The sequence below is a fragment of the Oreochromis niloticus genome, linkage group LG3 (assembly GCF_001858045.2).
Source record: "Oreochromis niloticus isolate F11D_XX linkage group LG3, O_niloticus_UMD_NMBU, whole genome shotgun sequence".
In the NCBI taxonomy this organism is placed as follows: Eukaryota; Metazoa; Chordata; class Actinopteri; order Cichliformes; family Cichlidae; genus Oreochromis; species Oreochromis niloticus.
Genome location: NC_031967.2, coordinates 68897067 through 68921221, shown reverse-complemented (window position 1 = coordinate 68921221; position 24155 = coordinate 68897067). Strand labels below are relative to the sequence as shown.

At 40.0% G+C, this 24155-nt stretch overlaps 1 protein-coding gene across 1 annotated transcript; it reads left to right on the top strand.

The window, feature by feature from the left end:
- The first annotated feature begins 10371 nt into the window (after positions 1–10371).
- On the top strand, positions 10372–22491 carry LOC102083265 (selection and upkeep of intraepithelial T-cells protein 7). The gene is made up of 3 exons (XM_005464091.4): positions 10372–10986; positions 20460–20795; positions 21034–22491. Exons 1-3 carry the CDS (start codon positions 10917–10919, stop codon positions 21234–21236), a joined length of 609 nt encoding a protein of 202 aa, XP_005464148.1. The 5' UTR covers positions 10372–10916; the 3' UTR covers positions 21237–22491.
- Positions 22492–24155: the final 1664 nt, after the last annotated feature.

Below are 24155 nucleotides of genomic sequence, written 5' to 3'. Positions count from 1 at the left end.
CTATTCTGAGACTACTTTATTCAATTATATTGTTTTTTGTAAATGTTCTTATATTGAATATGAATGTTAATATTATTTTATATGCTGTAAAACACAATTACAGTCTAAACAAATTATACTGTACATAATTACAGTGTTATACCATAAACCACATTTGCAGTACAGTGATACTATAAAACTTAATCACGGTAAGTCTTTGTAACTGTAAACCACGTTTACAGTAACGCTGCATTACCACAAACAACATTTACAGTAAAGCTGTTATACTGTAATATATGTTTACAGTAAAGTGGTTGAACTGTAAAACATCACAACAGTAAAGATACTGTAGATCAGTAATTACAGTAACTTACTGGCAATAGTGTTGCCAGTAAGTTGCTGTAAAAATACAATAAAATGTCTAACAGTGTAATAACAGTAAACAATCACAGCAAGAAAACATCAGCAGAGTTCTTCAGTGACTTGGAGAAAACTGAGCTTTCTTCTCCACACTGAACCAGTGCATGTGCATTTTGGTCAAAGCCAGAGGTGGCAAAAGTACATATACTCAAGTAAAAGTTAAAAACTAAACGGTCTGAAAGGTACTCACGGTAAAAAGTATGTCCTTAAAGGCCAAATCTAACCCTTTTTGTACACAGGTAACTGAACCTTGTATTACATTAATGTAATAATAAAACAACATTAGAACATGAGAATACAAATATTATTTATAAAACATTTCCCATGTGTGGGACTAATAAAGGTTTATCTTATCTTATTACATTTTGAATTGTAATTCTAAATAAAGTGAAAGGGGTGAAAGAGAATTAAATAATTATTTTCTGTTGCCTACACTGTAGAGGTGGGGGGGGGGGGGGGGGGTAGGCTGTGATCACATGACCTGCTGTCAGCAGATGTTTCACAACCCATCCTGGCATTTCCTATACTGACAGTACACTGTTTATGCTGTCTTTATTCTAGACTGTATACAGTATGTATGGAGGTGCAATTCAGTAAATGAATCTCAGCCTCATTATCTAAATTCCTCTTGCTACATTTGATGTAACTTAACTGGCCATGAGCAGCAGAGTCACTGTGCCCCAGTCACACACAGTGCTTTACTTTAAATCCATCATATTTTTTTAATCTTGTACTAAGGTTGCATTGTTTTAATGTAACCTTTCAATAACACTGTCTACCCTTTGCATAACATGTCATAATATGAAACAAAACATAACGTCACATGTGCAGAACCAATATCTGTTTTAGAAACAAGACTGACATGTGAGCAGTCCTTACCTTTACATCTACATCTCTCTTTTCCACTAGTGGTGGGCGGATCGATCCAAATATCGATAGTATCGATCCCAAGTCGGCATCGGATCGATACTGGCCTGGTGAGATCGATTCTTTACTTTGAGTTCCGCTTGTTTGCTATGCTGTGCTTTCGGCGAAAACGAAAAAACCAGGTCGCTGGACTCACCGCTCCTGTGTCAGCGGAGAGCAAGCACACTTTGCTCCCTCTCCCACTCTTATGTTTTGGTTTTGCACTGACACGTCACGTGACTTAGACACTTTGGGGATTGTTAAGTTGTTTACATATTAATTATATTTTTTTTTTGTTGAGAATTTTAATTGTGATTTTTTGTATTATAGTTTATCAACAGTATTTATTTTTAATTTGTTTACTGGCTTGCGTGCACTTAAGATGAAAAAAAAAGAAAAAAGATAGCCACCACGGCAGACCCGATGGCATTTTCATGCTTCGCAGCATCATTTATTCTAACAATAATCACACAGTTGCTGTAACAATACATTCAATGGCTGCAGCTCTCCCGCTAGCAGCCGTACAGGTTTGGTGGTGGTGAAATCACGCCCTGCCACATACCCCCTCGCCCGCTTCACCTCACCCCGCGAGGAGGTGAGGGAATCGGCCCGGACCATCGGCGCCCCATGCCCCAGCCCAGCGACGGGGAAGTGTCCACTCTGGCGGTCGCCCGCGCCTCCAGCGGAAGCCCCGGAGCTGGCCTGATGGCCACCCATATGGCAAGCAGCGGGGGTGCAGCAGGCGTGGAAGTGAGCTGGGGCTCACAGGCACCTGGGCAGACGGCTGACATGCCGCCTTCAGGCGTGGCAGGACCCCCACGCTCCTCGACCTCCGTCTCCAGCTTGGCCGGTCCCGCTGGCGCGCCAACCTCCGGTTCACCTTGAGCCGCGCGCTGATCACACGGTAACAGTAGCCTACATTCAACGGCTGCAGCCCTCCTGCTGCCAGCTGTACACATCAACACCAAAAACAAAAACAGCACAAGCAGCGCACAGGTTTTAAGCCGGCGAGACATCATTGTAGATGGAGTGAAGGTGAGTCCAACTCACCTGCAGCAGCATAGCAGACCATGAGCCGCCACAATAATAAAATATTTTTTTATTTAATTATAAATAAATTATTTCTCCTAATTATGTCCTGGGTATCAAAGGAAACATCACAAAAAACACTTAAGTTCATGAAAATTAAATGCGATTTAGCAATTCAATGAGGCATCCACCTTATTTATTGAAAAGTATTGTATCGGCGATACTGGCCCGATTTTTACTTGGTATCGGATCGATACCAAAATATGCAGTATCGCACACCACTATTTTCAACTCCTGTCCTGTCTTTTCTTTCAACCACCTTCATCACAGATGAAAAAAATCTCACACTCTTTTCTTTCCCTGTGAAATACAGCAGCTGGACCTTTAGCTAGCAACACACTGGGATAGGCTTAAGTGGACCTGCAACCCTGAATTTGTTTTGGTTGAAGACAACAGTAGAGCCCTTACACAGTTCAGGCTGCACTGAAGAGTAAAAAGTAGTCACACAAACTCAGTTTCCGCTTTATAAATGTCCATCCCAACTTCCCAGCAAAATATAATAGATGAGAGTTAATTCAAGACTCACTGCACAGCATTTCACTTTAAGAAAGACAAGTATGGCTGACTAGATGTGTCGGCGTAGGGGAGACCGGGGATAGTTGTAACGTGGGTCAGTTGTAACACTTCCGATTTCAGGTTTCAAATGATGTGATTCATCCTGTGCATCCCCAATTCAGTTCTGCTATCACATGTGAAAAATCAGCACATTTTGTCAAACACAGACAATTTAACATGAAAAAAAGTAATTTGTATGCCAAAAAGTAAGTTTTTCTACTTTATTTCAATTTCTAATAGCATTATGTGCTTTGCAGTTAAACTCATCAAACTTAAATTATGTTATTTGTATGTCTATGGGGATATATTCTGTGTAGGTCTTTAGTGCTAATGTTTTAGCCGTTGGCTGTAATGTTAGTTAGTTCATGGCTATAGGAGTCTGGGTCAGTTGTAACAGCAACAGTTTGGGTTAGTTGTAACAATAATGCAGATGTTACAATTTACCACACTATTACTTTAACTTATATTAAACAAGTTGGGGCAACGACATCAGCAGAGAGAGGTTCACTGGTCACCTTTGTATATGCGGTTAATGCCATTGGCAACACAACCACTGTTTGTGTTCCCATACATACATTATGCCGACCACTGTGTCAGAGATGGTAGTATTTTTAGTGGAATAAATCAGGATGGATGCTTTTTGGGGGGGTTGAAATATGTTCAAAAGCTAGATTTCTGCATTCTGTCACACACACACAGCTACATAAATGGCTCTATGCGCATTCATGTGTTGAATAAAAGAGATAACATGTTAATGTTTTGTCAGTACCCTTATTTCATTGTGCTACATTTCACCCCAGGATGTGTTACAACTAACCCAGACTATGGGGTTAATTGTAACATTTCACTCTTTGTGTTTGAGAGCATACCATGCAATGGGTAATTGTGCTGCAGAGAAAATAGTTGCACTATTTAATAGCAGAGACATGTAAATACTTTGCATTACATTTTGAATCCACTACCTTAAAAGAGCTCCAATTTACAGACAGAAATGTCAAAAATGTTACAACTATCCCCGGTCTCCCCTATCTATAAAAGCTGACTTCCCGTCACTTGCGCTAGTTGTATAATGAATGGAGGTACGATCAAAAGTCAGATATGATCTATTGCAGGGGTATTAAACTAAAATTTGAGGAGGTCCAGTTGGAGAAAATCTTCTCAAGCAGAGGTCCGGAACATCATACTGTCTAACTTGTGTTATGACTTTGATAGAGAAGCAGCCTTTTTTTAAATCAATATCTGAACGTATGAACAATAGACTGCCAAATCAATGAAAATACGAGTTAAAAACATTTGAACAAAAGTTATTGTTAACACTGAAACACACAGTAGGCCTACACTAGATATAGGGGTGCTGTTTAAAATTAATTAGAGAAAATAAATAAAATGGCAAAATTGTGCATTGTAAAACAAAGTGCTTAATTTCAGAAAAAAAATAGCAGCAGCTTGAGTTTCCCTTTTTCTTTACCTTTTACATCTCGACTTAATAGTCTCAATACATTTTCAACAGATAACATCAAAACAGCTTAACAATTTTACAGTTTCTCTTTCCTTCCCTCTTATATTCCACTTCCCCACTTTCTGTTGTTCAATGAGATAATTGAGTTTTAGTTTGCTCTACTAGGATTTTTTTAATCTGGGCTGGAATGGTGTCAGGGCCATTCTCATACACATGTGTAGGTGCTCATTGGTGAGCCTGGAACAATACTTAGTTTTTATTATGTTCATTGTGGAGAAAGCTGCCTCACAGCTGTATGTGGAGCCAAACATGGTCAAGATGTACAGGGCTACTTTCCTCAGATTTGGGAAAGCTGTCTCAGAGACCATTTGGAGCCAGAAAGTGGCAGGTTCAGTTCTTCCAAACTGCTCTTTCAGGGCCACATCTGCTTGGAGATCAACCAGTTGCATTTGAAGAGGCCCAGCATTTGCCCACTTGAAGTGCTGTGTGACTTCCTTTGAGAACCCTCTGACATCAGTGGTGAGAAATGGATTCTTTGTAAACATGGTGAGCTGCTGTCCAAAGCTGAAGCTATCAAAACGTTTGCTGAAGTTTTCAATCAGCTTATCAACAAAGTCAACAAAAGAGGACACATCTCTCTGTCTCTGAACCTGTTCCTTCACTGTTGGGAAGTGTGCATAGTCTCCTTGCACGTCTTCTTTGAACACTTCAAGTTTCCTCTGAAAGGAGCAGACAGCTGTCATCAGTTCACAAATTGAATTGTCCTTCCCCTGCAGCTTCAAATTCAGCTCATTCAGGTGTGAAGTGATATCAACCAAAAAGGTCATAATATCCATGTTTTTCCCATCATTTAAAAAGAGAGAAAAGTTTGTTCCTTTCTGACTTTCCAGCTCTTCCAAGAAAGCTGCTACTTCGCTTCTGATGGACCAAAATCGCTCCAATGCCCTGCCTTTGCTGAGCCATCTCACATTGTTGTGAAGCAGAAGATCATCAGCATGTGCATCAACCTCTCTGAGGAATTCCCTGAGCATGCGATGCTGACAAGAAGAAGATGCCCTGAGAAAATTTATCATTTTCATCATTGTTTTCATCACCTCAGCATACTCATCTGACAGGGTGGAGCATAAGACAGACTGATGAATAATGCAAAGGTAAGAGATTAGCTCAGGATTGTCCTCTTTCATTCTTGCTACAGCTCCTTTCTCTCTCCCCATCATAGCAGGGGCTCCATCTGTGGTTATTGAAACCACTTGGTTTGGCTCTGTTCCTCGCTTTGTTAACATTTCCTTAATGACCAATAAACATCCACTTGTAGTGCTGTGAAGGGAAGTTACACCTAGCAGGTCTTCACAGAACTCTTTCTTATCGTTGTTGAAGAACCTTACATAGACTAACAGCTGAGCATTGTCAGACACATCAGTGGACTCATCTACAGCCAAGCTTACACATGGTGCCTTATGTATAGCTTCTTCCAGCTGGGACAGCACATCCTGAGCTAATATTTCACTTCTCTTTGTGGCTGTTGATGCTGATATAGGTATTTGCTTTATTTTGTCACAAAGCTCTTCTTTTTGTTTACCCTCAAGTAATGTTTCTGCTACTGCACTCATGCAATCTTTGACAACACCTGCATCTGTGAAGGGCTTTTTGTGTTGACATAAAATCCAAGCAACTCTGAGGGAACATTCATGAGCATGTTGTTGGGCGGTGAAAGAACTGATTAAGATCCTTGTGGATTGATCATATTGGGCTCTGAGACTGCTAATTTTCTGGGACCTGAGTTCAGACTTAAGTGGGTATGATTGTTCAAAAGCTTTGTGCTTTGTCTCATAGTGGCGTTTGACATTGCCACTTTTAATCAGTGCCACGGTTTCTGAACATATGAGACACACTGGTTTGCTGCTTGCGGCCAGAAGAATGAACATATATGCGTCGTTCCATTCAGTCTTGAAAGTTCTATTTTCGGTGTCTACTTTTCTTTTTTGAAAGCACCATAGTTGTTTTACCTCTTGTGACTCCAACTCACGTCCTGTCTCCCTGTAGTCATGGATGAATATATTTTACTTATTGTCCAACATATTGTCTTAAATTAATTTTTTTTCAAGTGATGGCCCGCTTGAAGTGCGTGTGTCAAAAAACTCAACACACTGCTTCAGAAGCACTGTGTTGAAGCTTGATTCGTTTAGCCAGCGTCACATGATCATGAACCTACCTGCTTCCGTATCTGATTCACTGGTTTATAAGGAAGCGAATCATTCGCGGGATTTGTCGAGTGTTTTGATGGTGACAAATAGCAAACCACTGACATTTCTACTGAGAGATTTGGAGCCAGCGAGGAATAGAGTTTCTGTTGTATGGGAGTATTTTGAGTTGATTTTGGTTAATCTGGTGGGTTTTCCAACTTTGTGTTCTGGCTGTTTCCTTCTGTTTTGTGCCTGTTTATTTTATCTGACAACGGAAAACTTAAAATGTCAAAAATCTGCTTTTCATAATATAAATATCATTAAATAACTTTAGAAAGACTTCCATTTGACTCATTAGATTTAATGTTATAAAAATATATATTTTATGTTTTCAATAATCTTCAACTGTTACTCTGCAAAATGTGCAGCAATTTAATTTATTTATTCTCTTTAGCTGATAGTTTGTGGTAGTGATGTGTCCTGTGTGATGAAGCGTCGAATCGTGCTTCGGGTAATCTCGGGGGAGTTTTTGTGAAGCATGTATCGAGGCTTGCTCTGATTACGTATGCAGTGACGTTCGAGCCCTCGCGGGCAGTCCGTACCACGTGACTGATTCAGGAACTGTCTCGCCGGTTCGCGCCAGATTCGAAATAAAATGGGCAGCAAAACACAGCTGATTCCCCCATCACATTGTGTTGTGGAATTGGATTACGTACGTGTTACATAGTTACTTGAGCATTTCTTCTTTGATGGAACCAGCAAGGAAGAGATTTTTTTTTAATTTCATCTCTCCTAATAAAGTATGCACACAGTAATAAATATCACAAATGATAAGCACCATAATATAAATAAACAACAGTACAGATCCTATAATCTGATTTCTTTCTTTTAGTTTATTAAAAAGTGAAGCACCAAACACTAGTTTGTGTCATTATCCAGATGTACGTAAGCATGAATACACAGTTACTAGGAGCGGGTTTTGATTATCGATTAAAATGGATTCTAGCTTGGATAACGTGATATCGATTCATAATGTTTTATAATGTTTTAATGTTTTCTGCGTTATTCGCTTGTTTGTTATGCATTCAACTATAGTTGTTTACAGCGCTTTTTTCCCCTTGTAAATACTTCCGAAAAGAAATCCTTACTTCTGCCGTTCAATAGGCTACTAAACAAATGTTTGATACCCAGGACGGCAAAGTTTTTAACATTATGCAAAATTGCAAAACGTTAAGGTGTGTCTCTAATAAAACCTCTGTAATTTGCTCTGCTTCAATTCAGCAGCATCAGGTAATTAATTGATTAATGGTTTTCTTTCGGTTTTGATCTACTAAAGTGTTACGTAGGGCCCAAAATGGCCTCCGTACAAGAAGGCGGTAGCTCTAATATTGACCAGTAACACACCACCACATGCACACTGCACTGGGTTACACAACATTTATTTGTTCTTTCTCCGGGTAAAACTACTGGCTGAAGACACAACTCTGGCCAGGAAGCCAAAGCCCAAAGCCACCGCGGTCAGGATTATTAGCCTTTTCAGGCCTGACTTTGTTCGAGGCTGGGTCTCCACACATCCTGGGAGCTAGAACTTCCCCAAAACTGGTACAGTTTCCTTGTCAGAGGCACAGAGAGTCTCCAGTCGAGTGTTTGTTTTCCTGCCTCCCAGCACATCCACTCACATCCCAATAAAAATGAGTCCTCCCTCCAACATCCTCAGATTATTTTAAAAGCAAAACCAGGCCAGGTTAAAAATCTTTTCCTTTAAAATGTGCACACTTCCTCCTGGAGTCTCCGAGGCTTCCCTACTGCACCAGTGTCCCACAAAAAAAACAAAAAAAAAAAACAACGACCAACCCCACTTCCTGTTTCCTCTCCCCTTTATAGAGAAGGGCTCCAATCCTCCCCAATCAGCTGTTCCCTGTACTCAACTCCAAATAGCTGGCAGCTGGACTAGAGTAGAATCTCCACTCCCACATGGGTGTGGCCCACACTTCACATCAAACACCAAAAAAACACCAAAGCATGCAATTAAATACAAAACAAAATCTAAAGTGATGCCAGCCCAAAAGCTTAGTGGGGGATTCTCTCCATCCTTTTCCTTTTCTATACTTTGTAACAAAAGAATATTTTTATAAAATCATTTTTCTGTTTTAGCCTCAGCTACGTTGACACAAAGGCATCTGTTGCGATGCTTACACATTAGATAAAGTCTCGAAAGTGTCAGCTTTCGTTTTATAGTATATCAGTACATTTGCATATAAAAATATGCAAATGTACTGATCTATGATCTGAATTATACTTTTGACTGAAAGTCTGAGGCTAACAGTTACACAATCATACCAAAACTCTGTCCCGATAGTTTCCACTTTCTCTTTTGTATCACGCATACTGAGACAATATTCGGGATAAATAACCATGAAGACAATTTATTTATTCAGTTTAGAGCCCGCTTCACTTGAATTGTCCACTTGATGGCGCAATAGAGCAAATGAATCATCACAATGCTTCAAACCATGAGTCGACCAATTGGGTGGAAAGCTTCAGTTCATCACAAGGCTTCATCTCACCATCACTAGTTTGTGGGGCCCAGGTAGACTGTATAACTGCATCTCTACCAGTTTCTGTGCACTCCAGACTCTTCTGTGCCATGTGAAGGGATTTTCCTGAAGGCAGGAGAAATTTTCTCCACGAAAAGGAACAGGTTCGGCCATCGCACGGTGGAACAAATTTCCTTCTACAAACGGACAAGGGTTTCCTTAAATGCATCATGTTTTTAATTTGCAAGTCCATAAGCATTTTCCCTTTCCAGTTCACAATCAATTCTACCCTCAGGTCAAAAATATGTAAAAAAAATAAATAAATATGTAAAATATGTAAAAATATGTAAAAAAAAAAAATTAAAAAAATTTAATATTATTTATAAAAATACCAGTCCAGCGATTAACTGCATAAGTACATGGAGGCAGGACCTCACAGCAGAAGCATACTCCATAATGTGTTGTAGATTATTATATGTATGTTATATGTAACGTGGTATTTTTCAATTATTGTATTTACCAACATCAAGAAGTCACAAGCAAAGAAAGACCACACCATGGTGCATGTTTAAACAAGGAGAGTTTACTGGTCACAATCATTTATTAAAGAAATAAACAACATTTTTGTCACCCCAAAAAATACACGTTTAAAGCAACACAACAGCAGCCCAATATCAGTTAGAATTCCGCTCTGTAGAGTGGGCAATCATAATGAAGCAGTTGGTTATACTTTGTGGATTCAAGCTGCTCTTCATATTTTTGGCCACCAGATGTCACCAGAGAGGACTGTGTTGAAAAGCTTCGAGTAATGAACCCTTTTTCAATACAAGCTTAAATGCTGCAGAAAGCTTCATTTGGCCACCACTATATCCCTGTATCGTTAATCGTCTCGCTGTGACTCGCCCTTCACCGTCTCTTTCCTGTGTCTGTCTGGGTCTGCATGCAGCGTTGCGAGCGCCTTGAATGCACAGATTTGATTGGCTAAGTAGTGTCACGTGGGTGGCTTAACTTGCAGACAATTGGTTTGTATGTTCCCTGGTCTAAAACAATGTAACGTTACCGCTTAAAATTGAATCGCCCCGTCAAAATTAAATATAATTTAATATTTTGTTAACTATAAGTCCGTGTCCTTATATGATGGCGTCTGGGTCCGAACTCGGACCCCAGTCCGCCTGTTAGTGACCCCTGATTTACAACATCGACTGAAGTTACCGCCTTGATGTTGCGTTCCGGTTACCTTGGAAACTGTGGTAGTCAGGCAGCAAAAACAGTTTGTTTCTTTTTTGATTCCCTAGCGAGGGAATAAAACAGGACCATCGCTAGCAACAGAGCGAGTGTTTTACTAGAAGATAAAAAGTAACTGAAGTGCATTTAAAGATCGAGGCTGGTTAATAATAGGAGTGTGGGTTATTCATTGAGTAACAAGTGCGGTACAGTTATAGTACGTATGTTACAGTTTCCAGTATTACTACTGTTTATGCGCACTAAAGTTTGGCTTGGTATGGCTTCTCCAACTTTGCGAGAGTGAGATCTTGATGAAGCGGTCCAGCTGAACTCTGGGTTTCTGATTTCCCATTCGAGCAGAATGCAACAGATACCGTTAAACGGAAGTATCAAGGGATCCGGTAGTGGTCACAGTCGGAAACGTTCAGCTTTCTTAAAAGTTAATTGTTAACTAATTACCTAACGTATTGAAACTTTAAACTCGGGTTCTGATATACACTGAAAGTACCGACATCCTCAGACATTTAGAACAAACTAACATCATTAGAACCTGAGAACACGGAAATGGCTGCTGGAACATCTGCGTCACTCTGCTGTTTGATCTTTGTCGGCATCTTCGTATTTGTCTCTGCAGGTGAGGCTCGGCTGTTAGAAAACAGTGTTTCACTACAGGATAAAGAGGGTTCAGCATTATCGGCCTGGTGTATATAAATTTCCCACTAAACTATTTTCTTTGTAATTCTGTATGTCCATCTCTGTGAAGGTGGCACGAGGCTGGGTGGAGTAGAATTCAGCTCTCGTGAGTCTGAGATATGGTAGAAATGGTAGAGATCACCTGTTAACCAAAGCCAGGTGGCAAAAGTACAGACATTCTGTACTTAACTTAACCATCTGATGCATAGTGGTCACTCAGGGCTGGACTGGGACAAAAAATCGGCCCGGGCATTTTGACTGGAGACCAGCCCACCAGGATAGAGACTGAAAATGTGACGTCATTCAGGGGTAAAACCGCAAAGGATTCTGGGAACTTGAGGCAAGAGGTACTAGCGCACGCAGGCTTTCAATTGAACTCAGTTACACAGCGATAAAAAGAAACACAAAAAATGGCAAGAAGCTGTTGTATTATTAACTGCAATAGCCGGTCGCATGACAGCCACGGGAAGCCGACGGGTAAAGAGAGCGTTTTTTTTTTTTTTTTTTATCGGATTACGTCTTTGAAGAGAAATTTTTTAAGCCATGTTTCCGAAGTAAGAGCCGGCAGATGGTCTGGATATACCAAATATAAGGTCTCAGAACACTCCAGCTCACATGTTAGTCTGCTCCAAGCATTCCTACAAAGGTCAGTGTTTTGTAGTAGTTAATACGTCATTTTTCTTAACATAATTGGTGATATAGGTTACAAGCAAGTCTGGCGCTGAACAGAATTGTTGCGCTATGCTCCTTTATTTATTGCGCATAAATAGTGAATTGTCCTGACAGAATATTGCGTTTCGCTTCTGTTATTACCATGGTACATTGACAAAAACATATACTTTTATTCACAGGATAAAACAGTTGTTTTGTATCACTAATTGTCCAGTACGATTACAACATACAATATTATTATCACTGCTACATTTCTGTAATGCCTACCAGAAATTATTTCCACTACTAATTAATTACCGTTGAGCTCAAAGGTTATATTAATAAACGGTTAACGAATGTGTATTTATGATGACGATTTGTGAGACTGGTAAACTTATCTTTGATCGTACGATGGTCTTTCGTTCTACACAGTGCATTTCAAGGTCCTGTACCCATCCATCGATAAACTGTACCTAAAAACTTCATGAGTGTATGAACTCACTCCAAGAACCGTATAATTATAAATCTGAGCGTGGTGAAAGTTGGGCAGCACGCAAACATCTTTTATCCACTCTGTGTGCTCGTAAGGGTCTGACCCTTTCACTCCTTTGATTTTTTCCTCGTATCTTCGTCGACCGGCATTGTTCTCCTTAGTTTTGTACATTCCTTTTTTGTGCGGCAAAGAAAAAACCAAGAAGGTATTGGAACCGGAGAATGAACGTTTTGCGGTGCTGCAAATGCTTGCATTTGATGCGGTACTTGGATTGTTTTGCCTCGAGTTCCCGGCATGCAATGGAATAAGAAACTGTTATGTCTAATATGTAGAAAACTACGATTAACCATGTGTCCAATTAAGTGGACATCATGCATTACCCACTATATATTTTTTAACATAAGCTATAAGTTGCTTCACTGTTTCTTGGGACTGTTTGGTTATAAATAAGTGTATAATTGTTACATTTTTATAGCTACTCATTTAAAATATATATTTCTGTGCAGATCAGCTGTAGTTTGAGTTACTATAATAATTCTTTTTATCATATTTTGTAGACTTCAAATGCAGCACAAAATAAGGCAGCATACAGAATAGTCCAGGAAATTCCATCCAGCTCCATTGATGATGATTTCATTAATGAGTGCAGTGATGATGAGTTTAGTAAGGGTCCAGTGATGATGATTGGCTGCCAGAGAAGAACAGAGACATAGGAGCTACCTATGATGTAGACACAGACAGTCAGGGTATAGAAAGTGAGAATGATGAGGGCCAGGATGAAGAGGAAGGTCAGCATGAGCAGATAATTCCTTCAAAGGCCTGCTATCCATCAAGCAATACATCCCCCAAAAGCCCAAACCATGGGGAGTTGAAGGTATGGGTGAGAGCAGGAACCTCAGACTATATGGATAGATTTGAAGTGTACCAAGGCTCTGCAAGTAGTGGTCGCATCAGTGAATTGGGAATGGCTTGAGATGTGGTGATGCGTCTTTGTAATGACATAAAACACAAAAATCACAAGGTGTTTTTAATAACTTCTGCAACATTCCACTCATTGAGGCCTTGAAAGACCAAGGGATCTATGGCACAGGTACATGCAGAGCAAACAGGCTAAAGGGAGCAGATAACAAACTCTAGAGTGAAAACAACTGAAAGAACTGGGCAGGGGAGCTTGTTCTGTTGTAAACAATAATGCAAACATCACTGTCACACGTTGGCTCGACAGTTCTGTCGTCCAACTTGTCTCGTCCTGTGCTGGCCAATCCCCTGAAGATGTTGCCAACAGGACTTTTGATTGGTTTTGTTATTTACGCCTAAACTTTGGGGATATATGAGTTGAAAGTTCCAAAAAATTGCTGAGATTTTTTTCAAAGCATACAAGCAAACAAGTGTTTGCATATTTACAATAGAACACAAGATAATTCATTTTTACAGTAAGTTCCCAGTATTTCATGCTGAATGCTCTGGTGCATGTAGTCTACTGGATTGGACAGGTCTATAACTTTATAAAAAAAAAACAACAATTTTTGGAAAAACTGAGTTGAACTTTTGTTTTCATGTCCTGAGAAGAATAAAAACACTTAAGAAAAAAATCTTGACCAAGGCTTTCATAATTCATTCATCAGAGGGTTAAGTAGAAGTACAGATACTAGAGTTAAAAAATACTCCAGTAAAAGTTGACGTAGGGATTCTACAGACTCTGAAATGTTCCTTAAACCGAGAAATTGAAAACTAGCTCTTTGAAGGACGTTTTTGCAGTGCAAAGCTAACTGATAATAAAATAATATTATAATAATAATATTTAATAATAATATTATTAATGGCAATACAAAGATTTACTTTAAATTTTAATTCTGATAAATGCAGTTGTACCTGAGCAGAGAAAAAGAAGGGAAATAAAACAATTGGCTCTCTGTTGCCTACACTTTAGAGTAGAGGTCTGCATTCCCGCGGCTGTCCCGCGGGAGCCGCGGGACCCGACCAGATTTCTTGCGGCGCGGGAATAAATTTCCAAATAAAATGCGGTAGCGGTCGGTAACTCTGGTGTAATTTGAACGGGAGCGGGCGGTCTGAAAATATAGCGTGCCCGACATTTTTTCGGAACAGCATATCTGTGATTTCCTCATTCTAATTGAGCACTGGTACAGCCAGTGCTCACGCCTGTTACACGCACTGAGCGCATGGATCAGTGCTTTTTGCACATGCATTTTACTTGCACAGTCTGTGACTCTGTGCGCGCATCACCTGCATCAGAGCGCGCTTTACCAACATGGCAGAGCAAACTGAAGATGCAATTTCCTTGAAGGACGTTCAGCTGGGATTAGACAACGGTCAGTTTACTTTAAGGAAACCCACATCAGGCAAGTCTGATGTATGGGAGTCTTTTTCATGCTTCATAGACGCAAATGGAAAAAAATTACCCTTTGTACAATGCGATAAATGCCTCAAAGTTTTACCCTTTTGCAGTCACAAGACTGGAACCTCAGGTTTAAGGCGGCACTCATGTCCCATCACAAAGGGGCAAACAAAACTGGCATTTACTAAATCTTTGCTGGTGCCAGAGAAGTTTAAAAAAGAAACCAGAGACAAATGTGTTCAGTTTGTTTGCCAAGACATTCGACCGTATGATACCATCTCTGGAAAAGGCTTCACACAGCTGGCCTAACATTTGGTCGACACAGCAGCAAGAATAGGAAAATTTGATGTCTGTGAGATACTACCACACCCCACAACGGTGTCAAGAAATGTTGAAATGAGGGCTCAGAGTCTACGTAAACATGTTGTGGAGGAAATCACTGCAACAATATCGAAGTTTGGATGCGCTGTTACAGCAGACATCTGGACAGAAACATATCGAAAAACGTCCTTTTTGTCTGCAACCATCCATTACGTTAATGAGCAATCTGAGCTACATTCAAGAGTGCTTTTTGCTGCCCCTTTTGACCCAAGCACCTCAAAGACAGGTGAAAACATTCGAAGGCACCTGCTGCAGAATCTCAGAGTGTTTGGCATTGATGCGACAGACATGGGCAAAAAGATTATTTTTGTCACAGATCGTGGAGCCAACATGATCAGTGCCTTACGAGAATACACGAGGCTAAACTGCACAGCGCACATACTAAACGTGACTCTGTCCAGTGCGTTTGGTCCTGCCATAATCGAAAAGTCTCCAGAGATCGCTAGCCTTCTGACTGATGTTAAAAAGTTGGTTACATATTTCAAACACTCAGGACAGCAGGGCAAGCTTAAAAAGTCACTGAAACAATCCATAGAGACACGATGGAACTCTAACTTTGACATGTTAAATTCTGTCTTGGAACAGTACGAAGACATTGCATCTGTGCTGACTGAGAGCAATAATTATGACAAGATCGGACGCATTAGCATCAGTACTCTTAAGTTACTAGTATCATTCCTAAAACCCTTCAAAGAGGCAACTGACGACTTGGAAACTGATAACACAGCTCCCAGTGCCTCACTTGTTCTTCCGTGGTCTGTGCGATTAATTGAGCACTGTACATCAGCCACAAAAGACCCTCTGCTCTCTGAAATTGCAACCGTCTGTGTAACACGGCTGAAAGAATTACTGTCAGCAGACAGCACTTCATCCCATTCTGTTCACATGCTTTATAAAATAGCAACCTTTCTGACACCAAATCTGCGAGGTCTGAGAATGTTAGATGAAAGAGGGCGACAGAATGTGATACAGGGAGTCAAGGAGATGATCGAAGATTTAAAGTTTGATCATGCACATGATGAGGATGTTGAACCAACACCTGCCAAAAGGCCTACTGTTCTTCATAAATTTTCAGATTGGGAGGAAGAGGAAGAATCATGTGGATCAAAATCACTAGATGTTCAGATTCAGGAGTACAGGACCATGAAACTTGAATTATCAAGTCAACAAAACATTTTGCAGTGGTGGAATTCCAACAGTTCCCAGTTCCCTGCCCTGAGCAACCTTGCAAGATTTGTCCTCTGCATCCCGGCAACGAGTGCACCTTCCGAGAGAGCATTCAGCCTTTGTGGTCGGATTTTGGAGGAGAGACGTTCAGTACTGAAACCCTCATCAGTCAGTGACATTCTTTTCCTGCATGGAAATTTAAAATAATTTGGATTTTTTAAGTAAGTTTCGTTCATTTGATTAATAGTTTATAATTTTGAGATGTCGTTTATTGTTGTATTTATATATGCATATTTTCTTTTGTAGGAGAGACCTTGAATTCGACATTGGGACATTTTTTCGTTAAACTGATAGTTTAAACAATCATTTAATTTCGCAGTGGCCAACTATTTTGTTCTTTTGTTTACAATTTTAAGTGACTTTTTTTTTTTCGCGACACTTTCCCTACTGTGTTGACAGAAAAATGTTACGTTTGTATTTTACATAAAAATAACAAATAGGCCACAATGCTGTATTCGTTTTTATTTATTTTATTTTTGCAACACGTTTTCCATGTTAAAAGATAATGTTGCATCTTGACAGATAAATGCATCTTGTTTAAGAAAAATAAATACAATCATTGCACAACCTGCAGTTTTATCTGTTATCTCTATTTTTTGGTGGTACCCCATTTAAATGTGAGATTTTGGAAACCAGATCTAAATTTAGCGGGAACGGTCGGGTCGGGTAGAAAATTATTCTAAGCGGGCAGCGGGTGAACAAAGACTGAATATACAGCGGGAGCGGTCGGGTGCGGTACAAAACCTTGCGGGAGCGGGCGGGAGCGGGACTAAAAAAACATTCCCGCGCAGACCTCTACTTTAGAGGGTGACTTTGCCTCTAAACAGGAAAATGAGTAGGGAAGAGGTTGAATTGGGATTCAACAGGTAGGGGAAGCCTAAAATTAGCAGTTGTGGTTCAGCCTAGGAAAAAAAATCACAACAGGCTGTTATCAGATGCTCTGCGGTTTACTGCTCTTTGTGGATGCACATAACTGAATTAAACTAGATGTAAGCAGATGTTTCATGAGTTGCCCATTCCCTAAACCAGCGGTCCCCAACCTTTTTTGCGCCACGGACCGGTTTATGCCCGACAATATTTTCACGGACCGGCCTTTAAGGTGTCGCGGATAAATACAACAAAATAAAACTAGTACCGGTACCGAAAAAAAGAAGATTTATTCATAACACACACTTGAAAAGACCCAGGAAAACTGAGTTAACGATAAAAACGATAACAAAATAACGCTGAAAACCGATAAAAACCCTGAAAACCATACATTTCACACCTGAGCCTCAACTCTCGCGGCCCGGTACCAAACGACTCACGGACCGGTATCGGTCCGAGGCCCGGGGGTTGGGGACCGCTGCTCTAAACTGACAGTATGCAATTTGTTAATACTAAACGATATAAAGAACTGAGTTAATGAATCTGAGCATAATCATGTTAACTTCAAATTAATCTCTGCTACACTTCTAAAAGTATAATGGGAGGGAGAGCCTTCAGTTTTCAGGCCCCTCTTCTGTGGAACCAGCTTCCAGTTTGGATTTGGGAGACAGACACTAGAGCATACCAAGGAGCCTCGCGGAGTAATACGTACTGTGCTTCAATGTAATATTACGGTACTGTGTGTGTGTAAGGACCATAAATGGCACCTGTTCAGAGACACGGTTACGAAGCGGATTTCAAACTCCAGGCTGTCAGTCACGCAGTAGAAGTTGGGAACAGAGCAGCTGTGAAATCTGTCTGTTATTATGCTCAGCTCTTTTAGTTTACATTTTGACTGCACGATTGTGAGCTCTTTGTAATGCACAAAACAACATAGTTTTCTTTTATTTATGGAGCATCATTATTAATTAATTATTAAATGCTCATAATTTATTTTTGAGTAGTTTTTTTTCATGTACATCTATGCTGTATGTTAATAAAAGTGCCTGTGTGACATCTGGGACACAGCTTTGACTAAGAACTCTCTTTTTGTTCTTACTTTATGGCTTTAAAAAAATATCGAGATACATATCTTATATCGCCATCCAGCTAAAAAATATCGAGATATGAATTTTGGGTCATATCGGCCAGCTCTAACAGACACTATCTCTACTTTCAAGATTAGGCTTTAAACTTTCCTTTTTTGCTAAAGCATATAGTTAGGGCTGGACCAGGTGACCCTGAATCCTCCCTTAGTTATGCTGCAATAGGTGTAGGCTGCCGATGCACTGAGTATTTCTTCTTCAGTCACCTTTCTCACTCACTATGTGTTAATAGACCTCTCTGCACTGAATCATACTTGTTATTAACCTCTGTCTCTCTTCCACAGCATATCTTTCATCCTGTCTTCCTTCTCTCCCCTCCTACTGGTAACAGCAGATGACTGCCCCTCTGTTAGCTCATTTATGCTGGAGGTTTCTTCCTGTTAAAAGGGATTTTTTTTCCTGCCTCTGTCACCAAAGTGCTTGCTCATAGGAGGTCATGGGATTGTTGGAGTTTTTTTTTTTCTTTTTATTATGGTAGGCTAGTCAGTAGATTGGATAGTCAGAGAGATCTAGCTGGAAAGGATGTGCCTCAGGTTAGGGTGATAAAAGATGGAAATGTACTGAGTGAAGAAAGTGTGCAGATAGGGTGGAAGCGGTACTTTAAGAAGCTAATGATTGAGTGGGTGGGTATACGGGATTTAGTGAATGGCCCGGGTGTGTGTGTCTGTGTGCGTGCGAATAGTTGAACCTAAGTTTGAGCCTTGGACCCTTTGGGGTCATGGAGAGTAGGGGTGTTTCTGGGACAGTTGGGGCTCCGGGACCCTGTTCTAGGCTGTTCACACACAGACCCCAAATTGTTGGTTTGTGTATCTGTACTCATTTATAGGGCTGTTCGATTATGGCAAAAATGATAATCACGATTATTTTTACTGAAATTGAGATCTCGATTATTTGACGATATTTATTTAACAATAACAATGTATTGAATAATGGCTTTAAATATGTTAAAAAAAATAATATAAAATAGTGTGCAAATACTGATAACAGTGCAAATGTTTGCAATATAAAAAATAAATGAAAAATGTAAACATCTATGTTTAGTGAACTTCAAAATACTGCATAATACTGGTTGTTCACTGTGTTAATTGAGCAGTGGTCTTTGGCGAGGAAAACGTTACCGCGTTTGTGTCTCTGGGAGCTGCTGGGATGTTTAGTCGCGTTGTACAGGGGAGCGTGAATGGAAGTCTGTGAGGATGAAGCAGGTGTTGTCAAGAGGTTTTTCTCTATGTTCCTTCATTGTTTGGTCGTATGTCACTTTGTGAGCGGTCTTCAAATGATTGAATAAATCGGTAGTGTTGCTCTGTGCTGCAGCTACGACACCGTAGCAAAGTTTCCACACTATGTCTACTTGATCCACGTCTGACTCCACGAACCGATAATGTTTCCACACCACTTAAGTCGTTTTACCTCTTTTCAACCAACGGCATTCTTTCTTCAGCAGCCATTATCCTCTCCTCTCCAAATAACTTCTGCTTAACTTTCCGAGCTTCACTCGGGTCCTCTTAATTGTTGTGAAACGTGTTTGAAACGCAGAGAGGTGCACTCGATTTGCCACACGGAGCAGCGCGAGAGGAGGAGCTAATAATCGGCGCAGTCATTTTTAATGATCATTGAAAGCCCAGATCGTAATCACAATTAAAATTTGATTAATTGAGCAGCCCTACTCATTTACATATTTCTCCTCTGATGTTTTTTTTTATTTGTTTTTTTTCTTGTATGTTTTACTTAAGTGCAGCAATTGGTGCACTTCCAACCTGTGCTCTATTCTTTCATTATATTTCCCCCGCCTTTCTTTTTTTTTTTCTCTTATTTTTTCTGTTGTCATGTTACACATGCACTGTAATAAATGAAATAATAATTAGAGAAATTAATAAATAAACAGACAAAAGAAGTACAAACAAGAGGAGCCTATAGAGAATTTATAGAGCTCATCTTGGCAAAGTAAAACGTTCTTTTTGCAAACGCTGCCAGAAAGGACAGGGTTTAAAGTTTGACCTGAACAACTGCTATGACACACCCATATCCCACAAGTCACGGTCTGCTGTCACTGATTGTCTGGCATGGGAGAATCATCGGTCTGTCTTCTAGTGATGGTGAGATGAAGCCTTGTGATGAACTGAAGCTTTCCACCCAATTGGTCGACTCATGGTTCGAACCATTGTGATGATTTATTTGCTCTATTACCCCATCAAGTGGACAATTCAAGTGAATTGTCCACTTGATGCATTTAGCACTGCTATAGAAGTGAATAGTTGTACATTGACCTTTCTGCTCTGTGTTGTTTCCTCTTTCAGTCCAGCAAAACATCACAGTTGAACTGGGAAAGAACGTCAATCTGACATGTCGAGCTCCAAACAACAACATCAGGGTTGTCAAGTGGAGCAGAGCTGACCTGGGAGATAAAAATGTCTTTCTATATCGGGATGGTCGATCTGTTCCAAATGAACAGCATCCATCTTTTAAGAATCGGGTGGATCTGCAGGACAGACAGATGAAGGATGGAAACGTGTCTTTAATTCTGAACAATGTGACGATTAATGACCCTGGAACATATGACTGTCAAGTCTTCTTGGAAGAAAAGCGTTCATGGGAGCTCATCAGCATCATCAGCCTCAGTGTTGTTCCTCCAGGTGAGTGAGTAGAGTTGAGTGTGTGTGTGATCAGAGGTGAAGCTGCTTCCTGGTTGTTGATGTTTGTTTCTAAAGATGTTGTTGATGAGACTTTGTAGAAAGCAGCTGGTCTGAGTGATGTGATCAGAGTGCAGTAGATAATGTCTGACAGCAGTTTGAAGAGGAAATGGATTCTGTTCTGTTCTTCACTCATCACCTACCTGACAGCTGACACCTCACACCTGTTTCTCACCTGCAGGTCAGACAGGAGGACGAGAGAAGGATGAAGACAAGAAAGATGGAGGAAAGGAAGACAAAGAGAAGGAGGAGGATGGATCTGTTGGACTGAAAGTTGGTCTGAGTGTTTCTGCTGTGCTTCTTGTTGTTGCTGTAGTTGGATTTTTGATCTACAGAAAACGTGAAAAAAACAAAGAATCAAGAGCCGTACCAGATTTCTGCTGAATTGCAGGCTGTTTGAAACGTGAGTTCTTTACAGCTGAGCTCCTAGAGTCTGAGTCTCCTGATGAGCCAGACTTTATTTAGTGTTATTAAACATTCAGAGGACAGCAGTCAGCTCTCGGTGATTTGAAGTTACTGTTTTTGTTTGTTTGTTTGCTTTGTGTGCATCAGTTTGTTTTAGCTTCCAGGGTAGTCGGCCATCTCAGTGGAAGAGTCTATGTTCTTAAACAGTATTATTTACACTTTTGCCTTGTTTATATGTGGAACATTCAGGACTTCATAATCCAAACAAACACAAGTTACAAATCTGAGAATAAGATCAGTGATATTCAACAAAAAAAACATTTAGTTTCATTTCACTAACATCTTCTCTGTCACTGACGTCGACAGAAATAAGTTTGTTCACAGTGATGAATTCAGTGTTGTCTCTGTCACAATATCAGAATCAGTGAGTTTGTTTCATCTTCAGGTTCAGCTGTTTGTAAGGTCAGACTCACTGATCCTCATGTTTAGATGTTACACAATAATTACAGACACTGACTGACAACACAAACACAACACAAAGTGCTCAGGGTCCATTTATCTGCTAGAACTGAGTGACTGAATAATCTGATATTATTATGAAACCAAAGAAAAATGTGTTACATGGAGGTGCAGAGTCACTTGTTTCCTCCTCTGATCTATGAAGCCTTAACTTGTTCCTCCATGAAGGAGACTCTTCAGTTTAAACACCTGAAGATTATTTATTATTTAATTTTTATATCAGTTTGTTTATCAATAGTTTCACACGTGTTACTCTTCAGTGTTTGTTTTTGTTTCCTGTGGCTGTTAAAGTTTCCTGGCCTCCTGTTTAAATATGTGCAGATTTAATCACCTTGAATGTAACAATGTGAACATTTATACATTTAACCTGACATTATTACAACCTGTGATCTGTAAGCTCAGTAGCTCCTCTCAGAGGTAGGAGATAAATGACAGAGTTGAATAACTGGCAGTTTATGGGATATGAGTAAGAGGTGTGTTATTGAGCTGTACACAGTTTTGCGTATTAACATCGTTGAGCTTGTTATATGAAACAAGCATGTTAAATTACTGCCTTGTTAATGAGAAGAGCTACAAGTTGATTTCTTCTTTTGAATTTTGAAGTGACATTCATATAGCTTCTGTGCTACTAAAGCTGTTTTTGTGTAACGTTTCTGCCTCACTGGAGCATATTCTGTTCATATCCACATAATAAACCTTATCTCTAAAAGATAAATAATTCTTTGTCTATGATTGTCTGCACACCACAGATTTGAGGCATTAACCAAACATATTTACAACATCACCACTAAACTGAGACTGCTTCCACTGTGTGGAATGGATGGAAGCATAAACGTAGACTCAAAATGAGCAGAAAGTTTCGTAAAGAACTCATGAATACTGTTGAGAGGAAATTATTTGAAGTGCCTCAATGTTATGCTTTATATAAACAAAAATGCCGTATAACCATACAGTGTAGTATTAAGTGGACACGGCCCTTAGAGTAAAGGCATTAGACTACGTGTCCTTGGGGGTAGAAATGGTAAATGGCCTGTATTTATATCGTGCTTTACTAGTCTCGAAGGACCCCAAAGCGCTTTACACATCCATTCATCCACACATGTGATGGTAGCTACATTGTAGCCACAGCCACCCTGGGGGTGCACTGACAGAGGTGAGGCTGCCGGACGCTGGCACCACTGGGCCCTCTGACCACCACCAGTAGGCAACAGGTGAAGTGTCTTGCCCAAGGACACAACGACCGAGACTGTCCAAGCCGGGGATCGAACCGGCAACCCTCAGATTACAAGGCGAACTCCCAACTCTTGAGCCACGATCGCCCAAGAAAGCTGCTCACTCTTGGTCACGCTTGCCTGAGAAAAAGTAGATAAAGTCAAAAAAGTGAAATTGGGTGCTTATTGCATTTACAGGACTCATGTAATTCAAACAAAATAAATGTCTGTTTCTAAGGTGAACCTAATAAAATCATATAAGATCTACATAAAATTTACCAACTTAATACCTCTTGAATGTATTCTTGTTGATATGATAAAATCTAATAAGAGTGGTTAGCTGCCTTAAAGACTCGCAATATCACAAGTTCACAGTGACAGTTCTTCAGAGACTGAAGAAGTCACTTGGATGAGTGACGAAACGTTTTTCCCACAAAACGCTACGTCCAGATGATCAGATTCAACTTTTGGAGATTTACTTTCCTGGATGATTGAGAATGCATCAAGACATTGTGATGATTCATTTGCTCTATTGCGCCATCAAGTGGACAATTCAAGTGGAGCGGGCTCTAAACTGAATAAATAAATTGTCTTCATGGTTATTTATCCCGAATATTGTCTCAGTATGTGTGATACAAAAGAGAAAGTGGAAACTATCAGGACAGAGTTTTGGTATGATTGTGTAACTGTAAGCCTCAGACAGTCAGTCAATAGTTTAATTCAGATGATAGATCAGTACATTTGCATATTTTTATGACTATAAAAAGAAAGCTGACACTTTCGAGACTTTATCTAATCTGTAAGCATCACAGCAGATGCCTTTGTGTCAACGTAGCTGAGGCTAAAACAGAAAAACGGTTTTATAAAAGATATTCTGCAGTAGATCAAAACCGAAAGAAAACCATTAATCAACACATTAACATTACCTGATGCTGCTGAATTGAAGCAGAGCAAATTACAGAGGTTTTATTAGAGACACACCTTAACGTTTTGCAATGTTGCATAATGTTAAAAGCTTTACATTTGTTTAGTAGCCTATTGAACGGCAGAAGTAAGGATTTCTTTTCGGAAGTATTTAAAAGGGAAAAACAGCGGCTGACAGGGCTGTAAACAACGGTAGTTGAATGCGTAACAAACAAGCGAATAATGCAGAAAACATTAAAACATT

Bases quoted from the DNA above. Each gene is read 5' to 3' on its own strand.
- LOC102083265 (XM_005464091.4), top strand. From the start codon at position 10,917: ATGGCTGCTGGAACATCTGCGTCACTCTGCTGTTTGATCTTTGTCGGC. The intron at 10,987-20,459 runs GTGAGGCTCGGC...TTCCTCTTTCAG, and splicing joins CTTCGTATTTGTCTCTGCAG to TCCAGCAAAACATCACAGTT. The intron at 20,796-21,033 runs GTGAGTGAGTAG...TCTCACCTGCAG, and splicing joins CCTCAGTGTTGTTCCTCCAG to GTCAGACAGGAGGACGAGAG.